This window comes from Hemitrygon akajei, chromosome 19 (genome assembly GCF_048418815.1).
Source record: "Hemitrygon akajei chromosome 19, sHemAka1.3, whole genome shotgun sequence".
In the NCBI taxonomy this organism is placed as follows: domain Eukaryota; kingdom Metazoa; phylum Chordata; class Chondrichthyes; order Myliobatiformes; family Dasyatidae; genus Hemitrygon; species Hemitrygon akajei.
The window spans coordinates 12,327,551-12,353,820 of record NC_133142.1 but is presented as its reverse complement, the minus strand read 5'-3'; the positions used below and the strand labels follow the sequence as shown (position 1 = coordinate 12,353,820).

Genomic DNA, 26,270 nt, shown 5'->3' with positions numbered 1-26,270 from the left:
CAGTTTTGTGCCCCTTATCTTAACAAGGATGTGCTGACACTGTAGAGGGTTCAAAAGAGGCCCACGAAAATGATTCCAGGATTGAACGGCTTATCATATGAAGAACATTTGATGGCTCTGGCCCTGTATTCACTGGAATTCAGAAAAATGAGGGCAAACTCATTGAACCCAAACGAACGTTGAAAGGCCTCGACAGAGTGGATGTGGACAGGATGTTTCCTATGGTGGTAGAGTCAAAGACCAGAGGACAGTCTTAAAATAGAGGGGTGTCCTTATATAACAGAGATGAGGAGGAATTTCCTTTGCCAGAGAGTGGTGAATCTGTGTGATTCCTTGCCACAGGCATCTGTGGAGGTCAAGTATTTATGTATATTTAAGGCAGAGGTTGATAGATACTTGATTGATCAGGGCATGAAGGGATATGTGGAGAAGGCAGAAGATTGGGGCTAAGAGGGAAACTGGATTAGCCATGTGATGGAGAAGACCAAATGGCCTAATTCTGCACCTACATCTTATGGTCTTATGGTCTAAATATCTTGATTTTGCAACTGAGAGAACTCTTAGTTCCTTAAGGTTGTCATAGCTGGGGTTGGTAGTGGATATAAGCTCCTGCTGCCTGTTAAATGCTCCCAGTCATGTACGTCTCAGATAGCCTTGGACAATTAAGTCCAGCTCCTGGCCTTTCACAAGCGGCTTAGCTACTAACCCTGGGGTACCGGTTTCTACTGAGAGGAGAAGGGGCAAAGGTGGGTTACTGGAGTCTTCGGGCAGATGGAGCTCATCAGTCATGGTTGGCAGCTCATTGAGGAGCAGAAAAACTCTGATCTCAACTCTGTGCTGCTGGAGCTGGATCCCCTAAGGCGTTCCTACATTAGGCTTAACGCTGACTGGAAATACCTGCAATGCCGAACTGTATCGGTCTCTGCCGTTCCTTTGGATTCATCAGCTGGGGGCCGGGGTGGGGGTGGGAGACTGTGCACGGGCAACAGCTTGCTGACAGCTTGGATGCAATATCACATCGACAGCTTCGATCCCAACCAGCAGAGGGCCTCAAATGAACTACAAAGATTCACTTCCAGCTCAATAAAGTTTTTTTTTTCATCTGAGTTTGAATAGCTAATTCCTTATTCTGAGTATGGTTTCGAAAGTTAACTGGGGAAAATCTCCTTACGTTTGCTCTTCAGAGCACAGAACACATTTTCTACAATACAGTAATATCATTTCATATTCATCTATGGTAGGCTCAGACTCCTTAAACTACCTTATTTTTCAAACTTCCACTGGATGTAGAAGGAACATAGAAGCATGTAGAAGGGACTCAGTGTAATTGCATCAATTCTAATTACTTATTTAATTCCTTGCAATCTATTCTCCCTCAAATGTCCATCAACTCACCAGCTAGCTCCTTCAGCTCACAGCTGCCCTTGGGGTAAATAGCAGAAGCCAATTAATATAGCAGATACCACGTGTTCAGGATGATTTTGGGGAAAATGTGCAAAGTCCACAAGGTATCCAAGGTCAGGATAACTGGAAGACTGAGGCAGCTGTGCTACCTGTTGCAATTTTGCAGACTTTCATTGGAAATCCCTTCATCCTAGCAATCAGAATCAGAATCAGGTTTTATATCACTGGCATATGTTGTGAAATTTGTTGTTTTGCAGCGGGTGTACATTGCAATATGTAATGATAAAAGTATACAAATTACTATATATATATATCTTAGTTTCCTTAAGAAACTATATAGCCGGGGTTGGTAATGGGGACAAACTCCCATTACATATTAAATGCTCCCAATGGCATGCGCCTCAAATAGCCTCCGACAACCAAGTTCAGCTCCTGGCCATCACATGCGGCTTAGCTACTAAACCTGGCTGAACTGTTTCTACCGAGAGGAGAAGGGGCAAAGGCGGTTTACTGGCACCTTAAAACCAGTCACTTCGGGCAGATGGGGCTCGTCAGCCGTGGTTGCAAGCTCATCTAGGAGAAGGAAGACTCTTATCGCAAACCTCTGCTGCCTTGTGGCTGAATCCACTTGTGGGGAAGGCTTCAGGAGTCAACCCAGAGGGGAAAATTCCAGAGCTGGAGTCCCTAGGGCAATCCTACATTGAGTTCAACGCTGACTGGGAAATCCTGCGACGCTGCTGGTGCCGAACTGTATTGGTCTCTGCCGTTCCTTTGGGTTCATGAGTTGCGTGGAGAATGAGAACTTGCTACGTGGGCAACAGCTTGCTCTCCACATCATACTGTGCAGGCTTGCGTATCTAGACAGCTGGGACGCAATATCCATGGTCAGCTCTGACCAATGGAGGCTTCAGACTCAGATATGTATCTTTATATATATGTAAACAAAATTATAAGAGGTTTTTGCACGGGAGGAAGGATTTGAAGGTTAAGATGTTCATCCAGTTTGTTTATACATCTTGATTTGACTACAGCATCTACAGTATACTTTGTGTTTAGGATTTGAGGGTTGATGTGCCAGTTCTGTTCTTGTTCTCGTTTTTGCGGGACAGTGGGATTTGGGGGTTGATGATCGCGCTGCCTTTCTTTTCTTTTTTGGTTTCACGGCTACCCGGAGAATTGAAGAATTTCAGAGTTGTATACTTTGATAATAAATGAACCTTTGAAAATTATATAAAGTAAGTATTGCAAAAAGGGACAGAAAATAGTGAGGTAGTGTACATGGATTCATGGCCCATTCAGAAATCTGATGGCAGAGGGAAAGAAACCATTCCAGAATCATTGAGTGTGTGCCTTCAGGCTCCTGTACTGCCTCCTTGATAGTAACAATGAGAAGACGGAATATCCTGTGTGATTGGGGTCCTTAATGATGGGTGCTGCCTTTTCAGGGTGCCCTCGATGCTGGGGAAGCTAGTGCCCATGATGGAGCTGACTGAGTTTTTACCTTCTTGCAGCTTTTCCTGATCCTGTGCAGACAGACCAGACAGTGAGTTAGAACATTCTCCACAATACACCTGCAGAAATTTGCAAGAGTCCTTGGTGATATATCAAGTCTTCTGAAACTCCCAATGAAATATAATCACTGTTGTGCTGCTTTTGTAATTGCATCAATATTTTTGGCCCAAGACAGATCTTCAGAGATTTTGACATCCAGGAATTTAAAACTGCTTATCTTTTCCACTGCTGATCTCTCAGTTAAGACTGATGAATGCTCCCTTTCTGAAGTACACAGTCAATTCCTTGGTGTCACTGACATTGAGTGCAAGTTTGTTGTTGCAACACCACACCAGAGGCTGATCCATCTCGTTCCTGAATGTCTCTCATCACCATCTGCATTCTACCAACAATAGTTTTGTTTTGACAAATCTATTGAAGGTGTTTGAGCAGTCATCAGTGTAAAGAGAGTTGGGTAGTGAGCTAAGAACTCATCCCTGAGGTGTGCTGGTATTGATTGCCAGCGAGGAGGAGATGGCATTTCCAATCTGCACAGAAGACTATGGTCTCCCAGTGAGGAAGTCAAGGATCCGGTTGCAGACGGAAATACAGAGGCCCAGGGGGTTTTGGAGCTTGTTGATTAGTACTAAGGGTATGATTGCGTTGAACACTGAGTTGTGATCAATAAACAGCAGCCTGATTTAGGTATTGGTATTGTCCGGGTGATCCAAGGCTGAGTGGAAAGCCAATGAGATTGCAACTTCTGTAGACTGATTGTGGCAATAAGCAAATTGCAGGGGACCCCAGTTCTCTGCTTAGGCAGAAATTGATTCTAGCCATGACCAATTAATCTTGCATTCTCTCTACTGGAAGTATTTTCTTACCTTGAAAAAGGAGACAAGACTACATGATTTTCATGGTGGCTCCATGTGATTCCTATAATAATGCTCAAATCATCTTGCAGCAAGAACCAAAATTAAAATATTCCATCCATTTCTGTCACCAGAGTGGTCCTGCAATTTAAAAATCTGGTTCTTATTGCAACATACACAAAATGCTGGAGAAACTCAAAGGGTCAGGCAGCATCTATGGACGTGAACAAACAGTCGACGTTTTGGGCCAAGACCCTTCTTCAGGACTGGAAAGGAAGGGGGAAGATACCAGAACCTAAAAGGTGGTGGGGGGGGGGGGGATAGGATAGCTAGAAGGTGATAGGTGAAGCCAGGTGTGCGGGAAATGGAGGAGGCTGAAACGAGCGACCATAGGAGAAAGGAAAGGAAGAGGGGAACAAGGGGGAGATGATAGGCAGGTGAGAAGAGGTAAAAAAGACAGAGTGGGGAATAGAAGAAGAGGGGAAGAGGGGGGGAAAAATTGTTTATTGGAAGGAGAAATCAATATTCATGCCATCATGTTGGAGGGTGTCCTAGGTTTTGCTCCTCCACCCTGAGGGTGGCCTCATCGTGGCATAAGAGCAGACTGTGCATTGATATGTCAGAATGAGAATGGGAATTGGAATTAAAATGTGGGCCACTGGGAAGTACCACTTTTCGCAGATGGAGCAAAGATACTTGACGAATCGGCCCTCCAATTTACAACAGGGTCTCATCAATGCAGAGGAGGCCATAATGGGAGCACCGGGCTCAATAGACAATCCCAGTAGAATCACAGGTGAAGTGCTGCCTCACCTGGAAGGATTGTTTGGGGCCCTGAATGGAAGTGAGGGAGGAGATGAACGGGCAGGCGTCGCACATTGGCCGCTTGCAGGGAGAAGTGCCAGTAGGGGAGGGATGGATGGACATGGGAATTACAGAGGGAGCGATCCCTGCATAAAGTGGAGAGCGGGGGCATGTAAAGATGTGTTTAGTGGTAGGATCCCTCTGGAGATGGTGGAAGTTGGGGAGAATGATGTGTTGGATGTGGAGGTTCATGGATTGTTAGGTAAGGACCAGAGGAACTCTGTTACTGTTAAGGCAGTGGGAAGATAGATGTTCTGGAAATGGAGGCGATGCAGGTGAGGGCTGCATCGATAGTTATTATTACCTGCGTGTTTTATGTTGTGTGTGCAAGGTGGCTGGCTGGAGCACTAAATTTTCAACGAATCAAAAATGGAGCAGATCTTCTACTCCACCAGTTCTGCAGCCATCTGTACTCAGGATCTTGCTGTTCATTCCAGCATGGCTGCGATGCTGTCTTCCACAATTCCCAGCACACTGGTGAGGCACAGCACAGTGTAAACACTGACAAGGCCTCATGCCCAGCTCACCAGCTCTCATATTTGCTGACTAACATTATGGCAAATAAAAATCTAAGCTGTTAAAAAGTAACTTAAGGGCACAACAGAGAAAGCACATATTAAAAAGAATTAAATGGACTTAACTAAAACAAATAAAAGTTTTTACTTCCACTCAGCGGCAGTTACACTGATTTCAATGGGCTTATTGTAGCTGATGGGAGTTCAGTGAGTGAATTGTCCATCTCAACAACGGTACAATCCCAGTACTCCTGTGACTCATGCACTGCTGAGGGTGAGCTATCCAACAGAGTACTAAAATATTACCCAGAAATGGGCATATCAGTAATCAGATCCATCACAATATTAACAGAAAATTTGGATGTTTTATATGAGGGTTTGTTGACATTCAGAAACATTTGCCTTGGAGCATCTGTGATTCATGCATCCATCTCACCAAAAGCCAGCAAACTTCAGAATAAGGTTTAATATCCCCGGCATATGTTGTTACGTGGCAGCAGTACATTTCAATATGTATTAATAGAAACTGTAAATTACAGTAAGTATATAAATACTTATTTCAAATATTAAATTAAATTAGTACAAAAAGAGAAAAAAAGAAAAAAGTAGTGAGGCAGTGCTCATGGGTCCAATGTCCATTCATAAATCTTATAACAGAGGGGAAGAAGCTATCCCTAGATCATTGAGTGTGTACCTTCGGGTTCCTGTATCTTCTCCCTGAAGGTGGCAAAGAGAAGAGAGTGATGGGGGTCCTTAATGATGGACGCCACCTTTTTGAGCCATCATGCCTTGAAGATGTCCTGAATGCTGGGGAGGCCAGTGCCCATCCAGTACTCATTCTTTCTTGAAAACTGTGAGTGCATGGGTTTTTCCCAATTATGTTTTTAAAGTGGTTTAATGGAACTTTTAATGTTATATACTGTATCTGAAAGGGTTGATATTAGGAGTGTTTGATTGCTCTGTGCCTGTACTTGCTGGAGTTTAGAAGAATGGGGGTGGGGGGGGGGGGAGGAATCTCATTGAAACCTACTGAATACTGAAAGGCCTAGATAGAGTGGATATGGAGAGGATGTTTCCTATGAGGCACAACATCAGAATAGAACAGCATCCCAGTGATGAAAAATTTATTTAGCCAGAGGGTGGTGAATCTGTGGAATTCGTTGCCACAGATGGCTGTGGAGGATATTTAACACAGAAGTCGATAAGATCTTGATTAGTAAGGGTGTCAAAAGTTACGGGAAGGTAGGAGACTGAGGGTGAGATGAACTATAAATCAGCTATGATGTCTGCCCCAATGTCTTATGGCTGTATATGCATTTTTATCAGCTGGATATATCACGATTCGGGTATGAATGACAGAAATCATTAATTTAAAATAATCTGAGATCAAGGAGAAAGACAAGATTTTTTTACTCAATGGTTTCTGGCAAGATTGCAGAACACTGTACTTCAGGAAGGGTGCATCAATTCAGAAGAAATTGGCCCTGCTTTTAAAGCAGAGAAATATGGCGGAATATGGGAAGAGAACAGGTCAGTAGATCTGGTTTTGGATTGCTCTACCCAGCATGGAAGAGTCGGAGCAACTGGGTTTCCTTGCAGATGCAAATTTCAACGGTTTGATTAAGGAGGTCATGTAGCCTGCAACATCTCCAGATCAGTTGCAATAAAGCCAAAGCAGCCTCAATTTCAAGAGGATGCCACTGACACACAGTGCTCAGTCTCCTCAGGCGTTCTTGCTAAAGTCAGTTCTTGATGATGTGGAAGCAGGCCAAAAAGGCATGTTTTATGATTGCCCAGTGACTGCAAGCAGTGAATGTTCATGAACACACGGTTCACACGTGTGCACACAATAATCAGTCATGAGTGCACTCATTTCTTATCAGTGGAAGTTAGTGCACTGATTTCATGAATAGGCTGCTCCAAAATTTCAAGGCATGGTTTAGGTTAAGATGAGGTTTTTCCACAAAAGGCATAAACGGCACCTGGAGATTTCTTCAGGTTGGAAAACAAACTCTGAAGTAAAATTGCATGCAATTCCCAAGGTACCTTCTATTGAAATTCTGTACTTAAGCACTCCCTTCAAAGCGCTTTACAACTCTCTTCTTTTGCAGCAAGACTGCACAATAAGCAACAGCTTGAACCAGCAAAAGTCCTAAAATCTTAAAGAGCCGCACTGAAGGTGAACAAATTCGTTGCAAGCTCCTGAAAGGCTGCTTGGACGCACTGATGGTATGCTCAATAACTCAAGTGCGGGTATGCCTCTCATTCTCTCTACATTCAGCTGGCAGTGTCAGAAACAACCCAGATGGCGTGAGTTCCTTCTGCAAAGGATGAGCTTGATATCCAGGGATCCACCCTGGGGTTTGATTTGCAGGGTCGTAACATTGGAAAGATTGTGAAAACCTTCAAATAAAGACTTCCTGACAACTACTAAATGAAATGAGCACCATGCGGGGTTGACAGTAAAACGAGAAACCGCACAGTTTGGGTACAATCCTTTGAAATACATTTCAAGGACGAAATATAATGACAATGAGGATACAGAGCTAATTTTATATAATTAATCACCAGCAGAAATGCTGAAATTCTGTAATGATCTGTCATGCTAGGGTTGTTGTCGCTGGCAATCTACATCTTGCTCCATTACAACTAGCAGAAGCTTGAAAAGGAGGAGAAGCCACAGGAGTTGGGGTGGTGGTGGTGGGGGGAGGGGGTAAAAGGGAAAGGGTGGTGCGAGGGGAGAGGAGAGAATGCAGTCTGAGGTGTGGGGTGCAGGCTGTGGGGAAAGGCAGTGGACTGGGACTAGTTGCATAGCTCCTCATAAACATGTGAAAGTCTGCTGATGCTGGAAATACAATGGAACATAATCCATTGGACAGTCCTGAAAAGGGTCTCAGCCGGAAATGTAGACTCTCTATTAATTTCCATTGATGCTGCCTGACCTGCTGAGTTCTTCCAGCGTTTTGTGTATGTTGCATAGCTCCGTAAAGGAGAACATGAATTTAGGAGTATGTTCTCCCTGTGACCGCCTGGGTTTCTTCCAGGCTCTCTGGTTTCCTCCCACATTCCAAGCATGCACAGTACAAGTTAGGGTTAGTAAGCTGTGGGAATACTATCTTGATGCAGGAAGAGACACTTGCCGGCTGCCTCCAGTACATCCATGACACAAATGACACATTTCACTAAATGTTTCAATGTTCTGATGTACAAGTAACAAATAAAACTAATCTTCAGATGATATAAGCCAAATCCCAAATCAAGTCTTCTCAATAATTCAATATTTTGATTGATCTGATCTTTTTGCCCGATTCCATTTTGCTGCCAGTTGCCAGTGACCCTTGCAGCACAATAATCTCTTCAACCCATCCTTGAATACACACAAGGGTGCACAAATATCTCAGAGAGAAATTAAAAAGAATCCTCAATTCCATACATTGATACTACAGCTCCAAGATATCTCGTCAGACGAAATACAATCACAGCAGGTACTCTGCCAAACTCCCTGGAAGTAATACATGTTTCAATCAGATACCAAAATGTGTCCAGTTCTATATTGTTTTCCTTTTCACATATCTGTAGAAGCAGATGCAGGGCATCTCCAGGTGCCCTGACTTATGGATATCCATAAAACTATAAGGGATAGGAGCAAAATTAGAAAATTGATTCGGCCCATCAGATCTGCTCCACCATCCCACCATGGCTGATCTATTTTCCCCATCAATCCCATTCTCCTGGTTTCTCCCTGTAACCTTCATTCTCTGATTAATCAAAAACATAACAACCTCCACCTTAAATACATTCAATGGTGTGGCCTCCACTGCCACCTGTGGCAAAAAATTCCATCGATTCACTGCCCTCGGGCTAAAGAAATTCCTCCTCATCTCCATTCTGAATGGATGTTCCTATATTCTGAGTCTGTGCCCTCTGGTCCAAAGTCAGCACATCCTCTCTTAGATAAGGGATCCAAAACTGCTCACAATACTGAAGTGAGGCCTCACCAGTGCCTTATATAAAGCCTCAGCATTATACCCTTGCTTTTATATTTTAGCATTCTCAAAATGAATGCTAACATTGCATTGGCCTTTCTCACCACCAACTCAACCTGCACAAGGAGTCCCAAATCCCTTTGCACCTTGGAGTTTTGAATTTTCTCCGTTTAGAAAACAGTCTATGCTTTAGTTCATTCTAGCAAAGTGCATCCCTGGCAATGTATTACATCCATCACTTATTTGACCATCCTCCTAAGCTGTTTAAGTCCTTCTGCAACCTTCCTGCTTTCCTAACACCATCTGACCTTTTACCTATCTTTATATCATCCACAAACTTACCCACAAAGTCATCAATTCCATTATCCAAATTGTGCCTCCTGCCAGTCAGCCAATCCTTTATCCATGTTATTATCTTCCCTGTAATGCCATGGGATCTTGTCTTCTTAAGCAGCTTCATGAGCAGCTGCTTGTCAAACCCTTCTGAAAATCCAAGTACACAACATCCAACGATTCTCCTTTGATTTTCCCTCTTTGTCAATTTTTCTGTTTGTTATTTCCTCAAAGAATTCCAACAGATTTGTCAGACAAGTTTTTCTCTTAAGGAAACCATGCCGACTTTGGCCTATTTTATCATGTGCCTCCAAGTACCCTGAGACCTCACTCTTAACAATCAACTCCAACATTTTCTCAACCACTGAGGTCAGGCTAACTGGCCTATAATTTCCTTTCTGCTGCCTCCCTCCCTTCTCCAAGAGTATAGTGACATTTGCAATTTTCCAGTCCTCCAGAGCCATGCCAGAATCTAGTGATTCTTGAAAGATCATTATACAATCCACAATCTCCCCAGCTACCTCCTTCAGAACCCTGGGGTAGAGTCCATCTGGTCCAGATGACTGATCCACTTTCAGACCTTTTAACTCCCCACGCACCTTCTTCCTAGTAATAGTAACTGCATTTTACTCTCAAACTTACAGCGTCTTCCACAGTGAAGATGGATGCAAGATACATACTTTGATTATAAATGTACTTTGAACTTCACTTTAAGCTCCCTAATCAAATCTAGTTCATAACACTACAGCTTATCTAGAAAAGTGTTTCCCCTCCTGGGGTCAACCACAAGCTCCTCTAAAAAACCATCTCTGATGCACTCTATATATTCTCTCTCCTGGGATCCAGTAGCAACCTAATGTTCCCAATCTATCTGAACACTGAAATCCCCCATGACTCCCTTAAATTTGCCTTTCGACATGTGTTTTCTATATCCTTATCCCACTGTAACCTGTAGCCCATGTCTTGGCTACTTTTGGAGGCCTGTAAGAATGTGCTCCTATAATATTGTTGAATGTTACCCCTCCATAACAACCAGTTCCCCTCATGTTATTAAATTCAAAAATCTGATGTATTAACATATGTTCATTCCTACAAACATCCGATTCAATTCCCCTAACTCTCCACATTTAGTAATTGCTCTTTCTTATTGGTCTTCTGCACTTTTGAGTCCACTCATTACAATCCTACAATTAAGTAATTTATGTGTTTTCCAACTAACAGGTAAAAACAATTTATGAACATCAGTGAAAACAGAGTCCATTTGTTACGTAGAGACTTCCTGTATATTCTACAATAATATGTAATCATGTTCTATATGTTCCCCCTTTGTCAATTTTTCTGTCTATCTACTGGCCCACCCTACAGTTTTGCAAATCTATTCATTTAAAAATATCCTTAACTTTTCCTGTAACGACTTTGTTTTTCAGAAGTCTGCACATTCATTGAGAATTGCTTAATAGTTTTAAAAAATATGTCCCCCTCCCCATGTATCGACTACCGTACCTTTTAAACTAGCTTCCAAACTCACCAAGTTTATTTAAAGGTATAAAGCTAGTCTTGGACACATCACTCTCAATTACTTTTCTATAATTTTATGATTCAACTTACAGTGAAAATCCGTTACCAAGAGATTGCTGTATTATTTTCCTGGCACTTGCCTTAATTTTTCTTGCCACAGTGTTGGACCTGACATCCCAAAATTGACTATAGTTAATCCTCAAAACCAATGGAAACTGCTCAGTTTTCTGTGATTATACTCCAGAATCAAGGTCACCTGAGTTGCATTTTGTCCTGATGAAGAGTCTTCATCCAAAACGATGACTGTGTATTCATTTCTGGAAATCCAGAGCAACACACACACACACAAGGAGGAATTCAGCAGGTCAGGCAGTATCCATGAAAATCAACAAACACTCGATTCCCATTCCTGTTCCGACACGTCGGTCCATGGCCTCCTCTTGTGCCAAGCAGAGTCCAGTCTCATTCCCGTTAAAAAAAAATTCCCTCCCCGCTTCTTCTATTCCCCACTCTGGCCTCTTGCCTCTTCTCACTTGTCTATTACTTTCTCTTGGTCGCTTACTCCTTGCCTTTCTCCTGTAGTCCATTCTCCTCTCCTATCAGATTCCATCATCTCCAGCCTTTGACCTTTCTCCCACCCACCTGGCTTCACCTATCACCTTCCAGCTAGACTCTTTCCCTTCCCCCCACCTTTTTAATCTGGCACCTTCCTCCTTCCTTCCCAGTCCTGAAGAAGGGTCTCAGCCCGAAACAGTAATTTCCATGGATGCTGCCTGACCTGCTGACTTCCTCCGGCATTTTGTGACTGTTTATTCATTTCCTTGGATGCTGCCTGATCTTCTGAGTTCCTCCGGAATTTTACGTGTGCTGCTCTGGATTTCCAGAATCTGTAGAACCTATTGTGGTTTTGTAAAGATGCCTGTGCTTACACGTGCTCATAGGCTAAACACCAAGCCATTAACGACATGTTCTTTAAACCATGTGAGAGGATGTATCCAACACTCAATATTTATAAATCTACCAGGTTGTTCCTACCGTGTCACACAGCCCTTAGTCATTGAAGGCTCACAGTGAAACCATGCAAAACAGAAATAGCTTACTACATGCAAAGATATTCACCAATTGTGAATTTCACCACTACCTTCAACACACCAGCACTGACTTTATTTGATTGAGTAAAAGAATATTTGAAAATCAAGACATCACATCTAGCATAAAACTCATGATCTGTCACAGTGGTCCCTGGCCTAATATTTGCTTCTGGTTCTTGGACTACAAAAATCTGAAACAGCTGTCACAAGTACAAAAACCTTTTGGCCTCATTTCTGTAGATAAATACTGATGGATAAAATGGGAGGACATCTGCCTGTAAAAACCTTATTGACGGTGATGCAATGATTTTTTATCTGATTGCGACAAATGAGAATTCACCAGCAAACCAGTCTCCTCACACACTGCACTTAATGGCGGTGTCCGCTCCAAGTATACTGTAATCAATGTGCATTGAAGGTGCTGTCTGATTTATCTAGCTAGCTTGTCATGTTTACTTCTGCAAAAAGGCTTCGTGACAGCTGCTGAAAAAGACAGCATCACGCGGGAGAGTGCTTTTGTATTGAAATCTTCAGGAGCAGAAAAAGATATAGCACTACAGTCAAGGGTTTTACAAACATTTGTGGTAACACAGAAGGACTTAACAATTTTTAAGCAAGACATTAATCTACACAGGGATTATAAAACAGAACCATGCTGACCATCTGATTAACATGAATGTAGACATGAAATTTCCATTAAATGGACAAAAATGACAGGAAAACAATCTGAAAGACATTATCACTACACTTTACATTACTAATCACATATTCCCCCTCATAATGATGGCTTATTCCTGCACACCTTCCAGATTTGTATCAGTGAATCACATTGGACAAAACAGCTGGAGACCTGCTCAGTTTCCAATCAAAACAGTAGTGTTATGACAAATTTCATCGAGTGTTTCTATTCAGTAAATCAATACTCACAGTTCTGCCTGAGTATGCAGCTGAATCACATCTGGGCTTCACAGTGAAACTTCCTTGATTTATTCCATATATTACTGGTTTTGCAAGTGTTTGACCAATACACATTTATTATCTGCTGCAGTAAAGTTACCTTTCTTGTCTTTCTTTTCCTCTTCCTCACCACCTGCACCCAACAGTGTGAAGATGATGCCGGTTTGAGAGTTAACTCCGACAGCTGTAACCAGCATTTTGCCTGAGCCCTCCATAACATGGGTACCTGAGAAGGCAGGGAATAAATGCAACAAATTTAATAAAAAGAATGAATTAGCAGATAATTTCAAGCTAAGTAAAAGCTTTATTGCAATTCTGTTGGCCACAGAAAAAGTAGTGATACAGTTGATTCATAAATATTATTGTTTTGTCTTTTATTTATATAGCACATCCTTGTGTACAATGAAACAGCTAAAGATCAGTTTAAAAATTCTCCCTTTAGAATAAAGTGAACCCACTGTTAGAGATGACTTAATTACTTTACTGACTTATTGAGATACAGCATGGAATAGGGCCCTTTTGGCCTTCCGAGCTAGGCTGTCTAGCAATCCCCCCAATTTAATCCTAACTTAATCACGAGACAATTCACAATGACCATTGGACAGTGGGAAGAAATCAGAGCACACGGAGCAAACCCACTCTGTCATGGGGAGAATGTGCAAACTCCTTACAGACAGCGGCGGGAACTGAACCTGGGTCATTGGAACTACAAAGCATTGTGCTAATCACTGCACTACCGTGCTGCCCCAAACAGAGCAATTCTTCTTATTATGGGCTTGAGCACATCTTTAAATAATGTTGCTGAACAAAAATGTTTGAAGGAAACACAGCAGATACAAACTATTTCTAACAACACACACAAAATGGTGGTGGAACACAGCAGGCCGGGCAGCATCTATCTATTTCTATTTGCAGTTTATTTCTGTTCACTCATGTAATATGGGCATCTTTGTCAAACCCAGAACTAATATCACTAAATGTTTGTTATTCAGAAACTGGAACTGAGTTCAATTTTTCTGTTGAAGGTATTCTTACATTAAAGGGCACTGGGGTTATGATTCAGCGGCAATGATTGAATAGTGATACTTTTCCAAATCAGAATAGTTGGAAAACTTAACAGCACTGGTCTTCATGTGCACTTGTTGACAATATCTTCATGTGATGGAGGTCAGAGTCATGTTAGCTGCAGGAAAACAACTAGCAGGAAATTCTTCTGTACATTCAGTGTACAGAATCAGGCCCTTCGGTCCATTTAGTCCATGCCGAAACCAGTTCACCTCTACTTCCATCGACTTACACTGGCACCTTTGCCCTCCATACCCCTACCATCCATATAACTATCCAAACTTCTTTTAAACGTTGACATCAATCTCACATGCACCACTTGTGCTGGCAGCTCGTTCCACACTCTCACGAACCTCGAGTGAAGAATTTTCCCCTCATGCTCCCCTTAAACTTTTCACCTTTCACACTTAACCCATGAGCTCTGGGTTGTAGGCCCACCCAACCTCAGTGGAAACAGCCTGCTTGCATTTACCCTATCGATACTCCTCATAATTTTGTATACCTCTGTCAAATCTCCTCTCAATTTGTGACGTTCCAAGGAATAAAGTTCTAACCTGTTCCATCTTTCCTTATAACTTAGATCTTGCAGACCCAGCAACATCCTTGTAAATTTTCTCTGTACTCTTTCAACCTTATTTACATCTTTCCTGTAGGAAGCTGACTAAAACTGCACACAATACTCCAAATTAAGTCCCACAAATGTCTTATTCAACTTCCACATCACCTGTACTCAATACTTTGATTTAAGAAGGCCAATGTGTCTGAAGCTTTCTTTAAGACCTATGACACCACTTTCAACGAATTGTGGACCTGCAATCCCAGATCCCTTTGTTCTACTGCACTCCTCGGTACCCTATTCACATCATAGAGTCTGCCAATTCGAGGGCATGTAAATTTTGAGAATGCTAAAATTAGGTTATTTTCCTCAGAAAAAAGTAGACATCTTGCAGTATAAGGCACAATAAATATTGCTTCACTCTAATAGGAAATAACTGAGTGTCTTTATTAAAGAGCTTTCAAATTCAGTTTTTCCAATCATATACTTTGCTAGCTTGGTGAATGAAAGTTGAAAAATGCACATAAAGGGAAAATACTACAAATGTCAATCCAGTCAGGTGCAGAGAAAAACTACCAAATCTGCTGATTACTTCGAGTGTTTAGCTGGCTTCATGCCAACCAAAAGTTACTTTATTGCAAGGGTTCCCAACCTGGGTTCCACGGACCGCTCAGTTAATGAAAAGGCTCCAAGGCATAAGAGTGGTTAGGGTCTTCTACCTTATTGAATACATCAGATGTCACGCACAAATTAGATAATGTTCTGATGACAACCTTAACGTCAAAACTTCATGATATTTAAAATGATGCAGGCTTGTCCACGCTTGTTGAACCAAACATATAGAAGAGCTTTCAAACACCTGACACCCACTTACAATTCTAAATAAAATTGATGCAAAAGGTAAACATAATTATCAAAAAACTTAAAGTAAAAAGAAAAAGAATACAAGATTTCAGCTATTTAATTACTGAAATCTGCAAGAAAATAATCTTTATATTGCTCATTAATAATTGGATGTTACAACATAACATGGCATAATATTTTGAATATGATTATGCCACAACTGTATGAATAAGTATAATTGCAATATACCTTCCTCTTCAGTGATCTCTGTTGGTACTGTACTTATGAAACTTTTTAAAAACCTCCTAAAGCTGCAATCTGAGTTAACCTTTAAAAGCCTCAGACTATTTTAACATGCAACTCTGTGGATGTTGCCAACTAGTTATTGTCTGGGCTTAAAGAAAACCTTTCACAGCCTTACTCAACTTACTTCATCTTTGGCTTGTGGTATAAATTATGGTATTTTTGAAAGAGGAAAAAAAAATAAAAAGATGAGGGAACAAGGGCAAAGGGAGAGAAGGGAGGCAAATAGAGGGGAGACAAAGAGAAGAAAAAACTCCGCCATGTAGAGTCCCAAGCCCAGCTGCAAAAGGAGAAGGGTTGGATGTGGGGCTAGCAACTCTAACCCATTAAAAACTCAGAGCTACAGAAACAGCAATAGAAGCTCCAAAGGCTTCATTCCTGGGACAGGAAGGATATACCAAGAAGATGGCCTACACCTGGAAACCTTAAAAGAACGTCTTAGCGCTGAGGCGAGCAGCTGTCGGCGGCCTAAGCCCCAGTAGGGAGATGGGCTTAAGAAGAAGAAGAAGAAAGAGACAAATAAAAAAACAGATACAAGAGTGAGAGGGAGAGAACAGGTGGGAAAAAAAGTCCATCATACATGGTGCTAGGGCTCTCTCCTCTTTCTGTTATACAAAACCATCTACTCCTTCACTTCCTGGCTTTGCTTTCTGCATCCTTCCTCTTCTCTTCAATTCTGCCTTTCTCCTCTTCTCTATCTTCTAGACACCACAATTCTTCTTGTACAGATGCTGGTGTTGCCCTCAGATCCAAGGGCTGCATGACTTTGGATTGTTAATGAAATCCAGCACCGGGGAGCAGCCGCCTTTTGCTGACAACCAAGTGGCAGTCGAGGTTCTACCAACAAAAGCACGGAGAGGAAGAAAGTTCTCAGCTGGAATTGCTGAGGATCAATGCAATGTGGAAGGGATGGGCTTCAGTGCCAGACATTGAGAAACACCACTGCTGGCACTGCAGGTGCAGTTTGGCAGTGCCCAAGGACTGAAAGGACAAGCTCCTTTCATTATTCTTCAGTTTGGTTGATCAGAAAATTGATTGCTATTATATAAATAATCCTCCTTAGTCGTTAAAGTGCACATGCTTTGAGGATTGTTGTATAATATTTTAATAAAAATCTGGTTCCCCTTTTACTCAAGTGACACTGGACAACAAGTTTTTTTGTAAGTGTTGCTTCCGAAGAAATTATTTTGTTTATGATAGACTGCTTGAAGCTGAAAGCAAATATAATTTCAGACTACTTGTATCATGTAGGAATTTGGAGAAACAAGCAATTAAATTTATTGAATATAATGCATTTAATTGCTTAACAGTCCTGATGCTTTGCAATAGTTCAACTAAGCTAAAAATGTTTTGATGATTTTCATTTGTATTCAGTGTCTGAAGCTTCTCAAATATCCAACAATAATCAGCAGCACTGATGCATTCCAGTTGCCCTGATACCGTTTCTCCATGACTGCAATGTCCTGGTGAAACCTTTCACCATGCTTGTCACTGACACTGCCATGATTTGCAGTGAAGAAGTCTAAATGGGAATACAGAAAATGAATCTTTAGTGGCATGCTGCACTTCGTGGTTTTGTTTGCTTGAAGCAAGTTGTCAACCAACTGTACGTAGTTTGGTGCTCTGCAGTTGCCAAGAAAATGTTCAACAACATGCTTGAATACCTTCCGTGCGATTTTCTCCAGTCCCAGTAGAAGCTCTTCGAAGTGCCCGTCATTGATGACCTGTTTGATTTGTGGACCAACAAAAATGCCTTTCTTAATCTTAATTGACTTGAATTATGAATTGAACTGACAAATATAGGTGATTTCAAAGTAAAATGGTGCATTATAGGGAAATTTCATGGTAATTTTCATGATCAGCAGCCCAAAATCCATTAGATACACCTAAAAGTATTCCAGAAGCAAAATCTTTGTTGTTCAGTGTAATTGATGTTCCTTTTTTAAAACCATTCTAAAGGTGGTAATGCTGCTCATTGTGCACTGAAATCATTTTCTGCAAGACTCTAAAGCAGAAATATGCATAATAAATACAAGAAATCAATACGTTGACAGATATGATAAAGGCTGGGTACAAATTGAAAAACAGTGAGTGGGTGTTCATTGTTCTACCTTGCAAGACTGATCTTCATTATGTGACTGAACACATTGTAGAAGGAGAATTAAAACAGGAGGCAAATCAGAACAGACCAGTCACAACATATGGCTTCACTTGGACTGTTTTAGCATGCGATTGGAATCAGAATCAGATTTATTATCACTGACATATGTCATGGGATTTATTGTTTAGCATCAGTAGTACAGTGTGGGACGTAAAATTACTATAAGTTGCAATAATAAGTAAAAGGTGCAAAGATGATTAATGACGTAATGCCCACGGATCATTGAGATTTCTGGTGCCGGGATGGGAAGAAGCTGTTCTCAAAACAGGCAGTGTGGACCTTCAGATTTCTGTACCACATCCTCCCCAATGGTAGTAAAGTGAAGAGGGTATGTCCCAGATGGTGATGGTCTTTAATCTTCTTGAGGATCCTCTGCAGCTTCTTGAGACCCTGTGCGCAGGAGGCTCTATATCAGGCTGTCTTGTAACCAGACCGAAGGGCCTCCACTGTACATCTGTAGAAACTTGCAAGGGTCTTTAGTGACATACCAAATCTCCCCCAACTTCTGACGAAGTGGAGTTGCTGTGTACTTTTTTTTTTTGTGACTGCATCAATGTGTTGAGCCCAGGAAAGATCCTCCAAAATGTTGATACTCAGGAAGTTGAAGCAGGATGAACATTAATATTTAGTAAACAAATGACAATTCATTTTTCCACTTGAAGTTAAAAAAAATCTTAAATCAAAATATTGTTATTCTTGCCACAGAACAACTTCATGTTTGAATGTAATTTTAATAAGAATAATTTTATAGACCATCCCACTTCAATCAAGTCTTCCAAAATAAGGTTCCAGTCTGCCTTAAAACAATGTAATTGGAATTGGTTCATTATTGTACTGAGTTTGTTTTGCATATTAATATCTTGTTCATATATAGATCAACTCATTACACAGTGCATTGAAGTTAACCAAGGTAAGACAATAACAGGTGTAGAATACTGTGTAACACAGTGCAAGATAGACAATATGGTGCAAGATTATGAAAAGGTAGATTGTGAGGTAAGAAGTCCATTTTACTGTTTTAGGGAACTATTATGACAGCAGGGCCCAAGCTGTCCTTGAGCCTGGTGGAATATACTTTCAGGCTTTTTTTATTTTCTGCCCAATGGGACAGGAAAGAAGAGAGAATGTCCAGGGTGGTTTGGATCTGTGATTCTGCTGACTGCTTTACTGAGGCACTGGAAAGTGCCGGAGTCCTTGGAGGGGAGGCTGTTTTCTGTGATTGGCTGGGCTGTGTGCACTACTCTGCTGTTCCTTTGGTCTTGGGCAGAGCAACCGCCATATCAAGCATGATCGTCCAGATAGAACGCATCCTATATTGCACTGATGAAAATTGGTGAGGATCAGTAGGCACACGCTGTTCTGCGGAACCAGATCTGCTCGTTCAGTAGGTGAAGCAGCAATCATTGATTGCGGGTAAGGAACAGCAACTGGTTGTTCACAAGCAATCAATGAAACACTTTACTCGCATGCAACTCAAACAAGCACTCACCCGAGTCACCCAAACTATGGAAACTACAACACTAATCATTCAATACACTTGATAAATCTGTCCTAGACTTTTATTCACTTTCATACACTAGTCACAGGCATCACAGCAAGTGGCCTGGGACCAGAAAGCAGTGCTGCAGGGCAATAGGAAGGCAGCTAGATATCTTGAGCAGGCCCATCATTAATCAGCATGGTGGAAGCGACTTTTAGAACAATGTTCGATCAGCAAGTAAGTTACCTTTCCACATTACACGTGGCAAATTCCTTTAGCTTTCTGAGGAAGTAGAGGCTTTCTTGACCATGGCGTCAATATTGTTCAACCAGGACAGGCTATCGGTGATGTTCACTTCTAGGAACACTAGGCTGTCAACCCTCATAAGCTCACCGCCGTTGATGTAAACAAGAGCATGTACACTGCCCACCTCCCCCTTTAATGAAATTAATGATCAGCTCTTTTGCTTTGCTAACTGTGACCAAAAGGTAATTATCATAACACCATGTTACTAGGCTCCCTATCTCCTTCTTGTACTTATTCTCATTGCTATTTCAGATACGGCCCACTCCAGTGGTATCATCAGCAACCTTACAGAATCAAGCCACAGAGTCATGAGTCCACAGGGAGAAGAGTAGGGGACTGAGGCTGCAACCTTGTGGAGCACCAGTGTTGAGAATAATCATGGCAGAGGGGTTGCTGCCCATTGATTGATAAAGACTTGTTGGTCAATACAATGATATTAAGCCAACATATGCAGAGCTAGGTGGTTGCATTTATAGGAGATGGGGCAATAGCAGTCATCAACTCTGGGATGTCAAACTCTCAACACAGACCAGTTTAAAAATCTATGATCCCCAGTTTTGGTCATGTCATAGACAGATTGCAGGCTCATTAAGATCAGTTCATCTCTGTAATTAGCACAGCTGCCGGATTTTATTATTAGCATTAAATCTACAGTTTTGTTTGTGACAAATACGGATTTCTAAATCTGTGTCTGAAGCCGCTAGACAAAACCTTGACATATTTCAAAATGTTCAGTATGTTTCACCCACACTGCAGTGATGTATTTCTTCAGCACGTGCTGTCTTTCATTATCCTTGACGTGGTAAATTAGTCCTCGTGTGCTGGAAGTCAGTGAAGTACATGTCTCCTGACAGAGCTATAAATAGTCTTGTCGAATGTTTATTGAAGGTAAGGATGTCAAGCGGTGTTACAGATTGAATGGCCTTTGTGTGCTCATTTTGCCCCTCTGTGACTGCTTAAAATCAAGAAAAGAAAAGCCTCTCAACTGATAGCTGTTACAAACCTTCTTTTCGGTCCATTTCAAAATTGAAATCTGATAAAATTAATAACCTCCAGACACATTTAATTTTTCCAATGATTTGGAGGGAATGTTCCCTCTGTCAGACTCTGAATATATATTGACTTATTTTTTATTCATGTTGCATTTTGAGGAATTGCCTTAAACTCTGCCATAGAATTCATATGCAGAAAAATCAATAGTTTTGCCTATCAATGTCACTCAATGGACACAAGAGATTCTCTCTGCTCAGGTTTGACAGAAAGCCAGTATATACAGCTGAGCACATACCATAAATGGATATAGATCTGCTTGTGAAATAATTTTATAAACTCATCAATTCATAACATCATTTATAAGGTTGCTTAGTGTATTGTAGCTTTAACTTTCATTATGAAGTGTTTCTGTCACAACCAGGGGTCAGTTTTAAAAAGGAGATTTCTTTGTGTCAGTTAGTATGTGAACTGTCTTTTTTCCTCAGTGTCACCTCGTGCGTATGCTTTGCCCTTGGAATGCTTACCTTTTATGTCTAGTTGTTTGTCTCTGCACTGGCTCTGGGTTTTCACTTTGTTTTGCAGGTGTCTCATTTGGGATCATGGGGATTGTTAAGCTCTCTTTGTATTTATCACTTCTGTTCAATTTGGGATAATTTAATTAGCATGTTATTTTCAATGTCCTCAATTCCAGTGTGTTCCAGGGTGTACTTGAGGGGTATATGCCAACATCTCTCTGCTGGGTCACTATAGTTCCTTGTCGGGTGAAACTCAGGTCGAGCTCTTCTGTGTATCATCAGTGATCTTCCATCCAAATTCTGTACAGTTTGCCTGAACTCTTGCTCATTTTTTTCTTGTTAATTTCTGTAATAAAGCTTTAGTTTTATTTTAATTGCCAAATTCTCTGTGATTCCTACACTTGAGTTTGCTAGAGATCTTCACAATTTCCATGCATAATGTTGTGCTCTCTTTGGTTTAAGGAGAAATACGTGTGTTTTTATCACCTTTGGACAAAAGTGGTAAAACAATATATATCTATGATAAAACCATAAGACCATAAGATATAGGAGCAGAATTAGGGTCTTTGGTCCATTGAGTCTGCTCCACCATTTCATCATGGCTGATCCAATTATCCTCTCAGTGCCAATGACCTGCCTTCCCTCTATATTCCCTTCATGCCCTGACCCTGATGAAAGGTACGATTAAACTGATAACCATCTCTCCATTAACTTGTACATTATTGTAGTGTCAAAATGGAATCATTTTTAACAAAACATCAGTGATGCAAAAGAACATTGTGGGTGCCATTCTAAATATCTAAATAATCCTATTCTTTGTTCACGGTGCCAGATGAATTGTTTGCACTAACTTTTGACTTCACTACATTTGCCTCATTGTATCTCCACAAATGTGGTATTTCAAACGTCGCCAAAATAAATTCCACTCAACAGTCATAAACACGAGAAAGTCTGCAGATGCTGGAAATCCAAAGCAACATAGACAAAATGCTGGAGAAACTCAGCAGGTCAGGCATCATCTACGGAAATGAGTGAAGCCTTCATTGGGACTGGAAAGGAAGGGGGAAGAAGCCAGAATAAAATGGTGGGGAGGGGGAGAGGAAGGAGGCTAGCTGGAAAGTGATAGGTAAAGCCAGGTTGGTTGAAAAGGCAAAGGGCTGGAGAAGAAGGAATCTGAAAGGAGAAGAGAGTGGGAAGGAGAAAGGGACCCGGGGGAAGTGATAAGCAGATGAGTAGAGGTAAAAGGCCAGAGTGGTGAATAGAGGAAGAGGGGAAGGGGAGTGGAAAAAAATACCAGAAGGAGAATTCAATATTGTTCTATTAACTGACCACCATGGCAATTTAAAGCCTTAATGCTCATGGCCGTCTTTTATATCATCTGAAAACTTTTTATTGTGACCCCTAACAAAAAAAATCGGATTGTTCCCTCCATAACACACCTCCACACCCTCTGCTGCCCAATTTGTTTTCTCTGTTTTGACGAGATGCATCCAATAAATGTTCCTCTTTCTGTACATGCTGCCAGACCTGCTGAGTAGTTTTGTTTTATCTCAGGTTTCCAGAATCTGTAGCATTTTTTCAGCTTCTGTTCTACATCGTTTGAAACCCTTTGGAATAATCTAATTCTTATGATATCAAAATCTCTATTTCATTATTAATGCCCTTCATTGCCCCATCCACTCTGCCACCTCATTACTACACTGATACTGTCACCTTCTGCTCTCATCCTACTGATGTTTTGCCTTTCTAAATGGGTGAACCACACATCAGTGCTTAAATACAGATTCAAATAGTCTCTTTCTACAATTTACCTCCGGCCTGGCGTCTGAAAATACTAACAAAGCAAAATGGCGCTGGTGAAAAGTAACAATGCTTTGTGTGCAGCTTACAAATCTTCTCAATATATTTCTTCTGAAATATAATCACTGCAATCTGCAGCCTGTAATTTCCCTTCGAGTAAGATACTTTTGAACCATCTCAATGAGCTAGCGATTTCACAATCTTCTGAAGGACCTGGCAGACTTGACTCTCAAGAACGTAGGTACTGCACTTTTAAGTGGGCAAAGGTACATCACTTGAAGAGGGAGGAGGGGAGAATGCCGAGGGAGAATAAAACATCAAGGTATGAATCACCCTCTCCCCAGTATCCAATTAGCAAGTGTACAGTTGCAGGAGGACAAGTTTGAGGACCTAAGGGCAAGATTGCTGTATCGAAGGGAAATGAGGTATTGCTGCATTCTGTATTTCATGCAGACATGGCTAACTCAGAATATGCCAGATTTGGTAATCAGGCCCAAGGGCTTCTCGATAGACCAGATGGACTGCTGATAAGAAGAAAGCAAAAGGTGGGGCTCTGTGTTTCATGATGAACTCTTTGGGGTGCTCAGGCACAGAGGTCTTGTTGCAATCTTGTTCCCCCAACACCTAATGTTTAAATGCCAACCATTCTGCTTAAAAGGGAGTTCTGCTCTGTGATCCTGACCACAGTTTACATATCACCAAAGGTCAATGTTAAGCAGGGACTCGAGTCTCTAAGAGCCACCATCAGCAAACAAGAAACAGCCTACCACAACACCTTTCAAATCATTGTTAGGGACCTTGATCAGGCTTATTTGAAGGAATTTCTGCCCTGTTATCATCAGCATGTCACCTACAGCACCAGGGATCCCAATACACTTGACCACTGCTACACTACCATTAGGAATGCCAAACATTCGATTCTTAGACTGCATTTTGGGAAATCTGATCATTTGGCTGTCCTTCTCCTATCTCCATACAGGCAGAGGCTAAAAGCAAAGCTCCAGAAGTAAGAACCATGAAGAGGAGGTCACAGGAGGCTGATGAGCAGCCATGGGATTACTTTGTCAGTGGACTGGGTAATGTTCAGGGAGTCAGAGGATCTGAACAAATACACCGTGGTTGTCACGGACTTCATAATAAAAATATATATGAGTAGTCCCCACAAAATCATTCTGTCTTCCCCAACCAGAAGCCCTGGATGAACCAAAAGATCTGCAATCTGCTGAGGGCCAGATCAGTGGCATTCAGGCCTGGTGACCAAGAAAAATCCAAGAGGTCCACGTACGATCTCCAGAAAGCCACCTCACATGTGAAGTGGGAATTCTGGGCCAAATTTGAATCATTGAAGAATGCTCAACAGCTGTGCCAGGGCTTGAATGCTATCACCTTCCACAAAGTAAAACAAAGCAATACAGATGACAACAGAGGAGGTCTCTTCGACCATCAAAATATGGATGGAGCTTCATGAACTCCCACATCCACCGATGATACTGTGATTTCAATCTCTGAGGCCAATGTGTGAACATCTTTCTGTAGAGTGAAGCTGCGAAAAGCATCCACTTAGATGGGATACCTGGCCATGTACTGAAGACTTATACTGATCAACTGGCTAGAGTATTCACCCTCATCTTTAACCTCTTGCTTCAATAGTCTGAGGTACCTACCTGCTTCAAGCAGGTTTCAATTATACCAGTGCCTACGAAGAAGGTGGTAACCTGCCTAAATGACTATCATTCAATTGCAAAGCCATACTTAAGTTTACTGATGACACTATATAGAAAGGATATTAAAAATCTGACTGTGTGGTGCCACAATAGCAATTTCCCAAACAATGTCAGCAAGATCAAGGAGATGATATTTGACTTTGGGATAAGGAAATCAGAGGCCCATGAGCCAGTCTTCATCATGGGATCAGAGGTGCAGAGAGTCAACAACATTTAAATTTCTTGGTGTTATAATTTCAGAGAACCTGTCCTCAGTCCAGCACGTAACCGACATTATGAGGAAAGCACCTCAGTGCCTCTACTTCCTAAGGAGTTTGAGAAGATTCAGCAAGCCATCTAAAACTTTGACAAACTTGTATAGGTGTGCAGTGGAGAGTATAGTGACATGTTGCATCATAGCCAGGTATTGAAACACCAATGCCCTTGAATAGAGAAGCCTACAAAAAGTAATGAATAATGCCCAGTGCATTACGAGTAAAGCCCTCTCAACCACTGAGCACATCTACATGGAACACTGTCACAGGAAAGCAGCATCCATCACATCAAGGACCTAACCATGCTCTCTTCTTGCTACTGCCACCAGGAAGAAGGTACAGGAGAATCAGGACTAGGAGACACTATCAGGTTCCGCTTAACCATCAGGCTCTTGAACCAGAGGGGATAACTTCATTCACTTCATCACTGAACTATTCCCACAAACCTATGGACTCACTTTTGAGTAAATAACTAATAAATATCGAGAGTAACAAATATCTCTTGTTCTCGATATTTATTACATATTTACTTATTATTATAATATATTTTTTCTCTTTCTTTTTGCATTTGCACAGTTTGTTGTCTCTTGTACACTGGTGTTCATCTGTCTTGTTGGGTGCGGACTTTCACGGGTTCTCTTGTGTTTTGTATTTACTGTAAATGCCCACACAAAAAACAAATCTCAGGGTTGTATATTCAGACATATATGTACTTTGACAATAAATTCACTTTGAACTTTGGACAAAAATCACCATTGATGCAAGGTTTAGTTCTTGTAACAACGATTTTCCATTATTTCTTCTAATGATTCATTCCTCATCATTCACATACTGAATGTGTTGATACCATTGCCCAGTTAACTCACCAGAAAGTAGCATGGGGTCTTTGTCTGCAGATTTGCGGACATGATCAGATTCTCCAGTTAAAGAACTTTCATCAATTTTAAGGTCATTTCCCTGAATTAACACTCCATCTGCAGGAAGCAGATCACCTGGTAACCAAAGACAAAGTAAAGATCAGAAACAAATCAGCAGAGTTATTTACTATGCACAAAATGATGGAACTAAATTCTGTCATTAGTATTTTCATGGACTTTCATCTGACAGTGTTAGGAATGAAAACTTGTTCTTTCTATAGATGGTCACATCTCTTTTAAGATAATTTGGGGTATAAATGTCAATATTGCAGTGCAATACTAGAACCACTGTAAACTGCAGCAAAAATCTGACGTTTTGCTT

The 26,270-nt window shown here is 41.3% G+C and overlaps 1 protein-coding gene across 18 annotated transcripts in view; it reads right to left on the bottom strand.

The window, feature by feature from the left end:
- The window catches only part of atp2b2 (ATPase plasma membrane Ca2+ transporting 2), an 889,877-nt gene that overhangs the window by 222,865 nt on the left and 640,742 nt on the right, over positions 1–26,270 (bottom strand). For all 18 annotated transcript variants that reach the window (XM_073072083.1, XM_073072084.1, XM_073072085.1 and 15 more), the window contains 2 exons: positions 25,898–26,023; positions 13,132–13,257 (listed from right to left, as the gene is read on the bottom strand). In XM_073072083.1, coding sequence (XP_072928184.1) covers positions 13,132–13,257; positions 25,898–26,023 — 252 coding nt within the window. The remainder of the gene's footprint in view (positions 1–13,131; positions 13,258–25,897; positions 26,024–26,270) is intronic.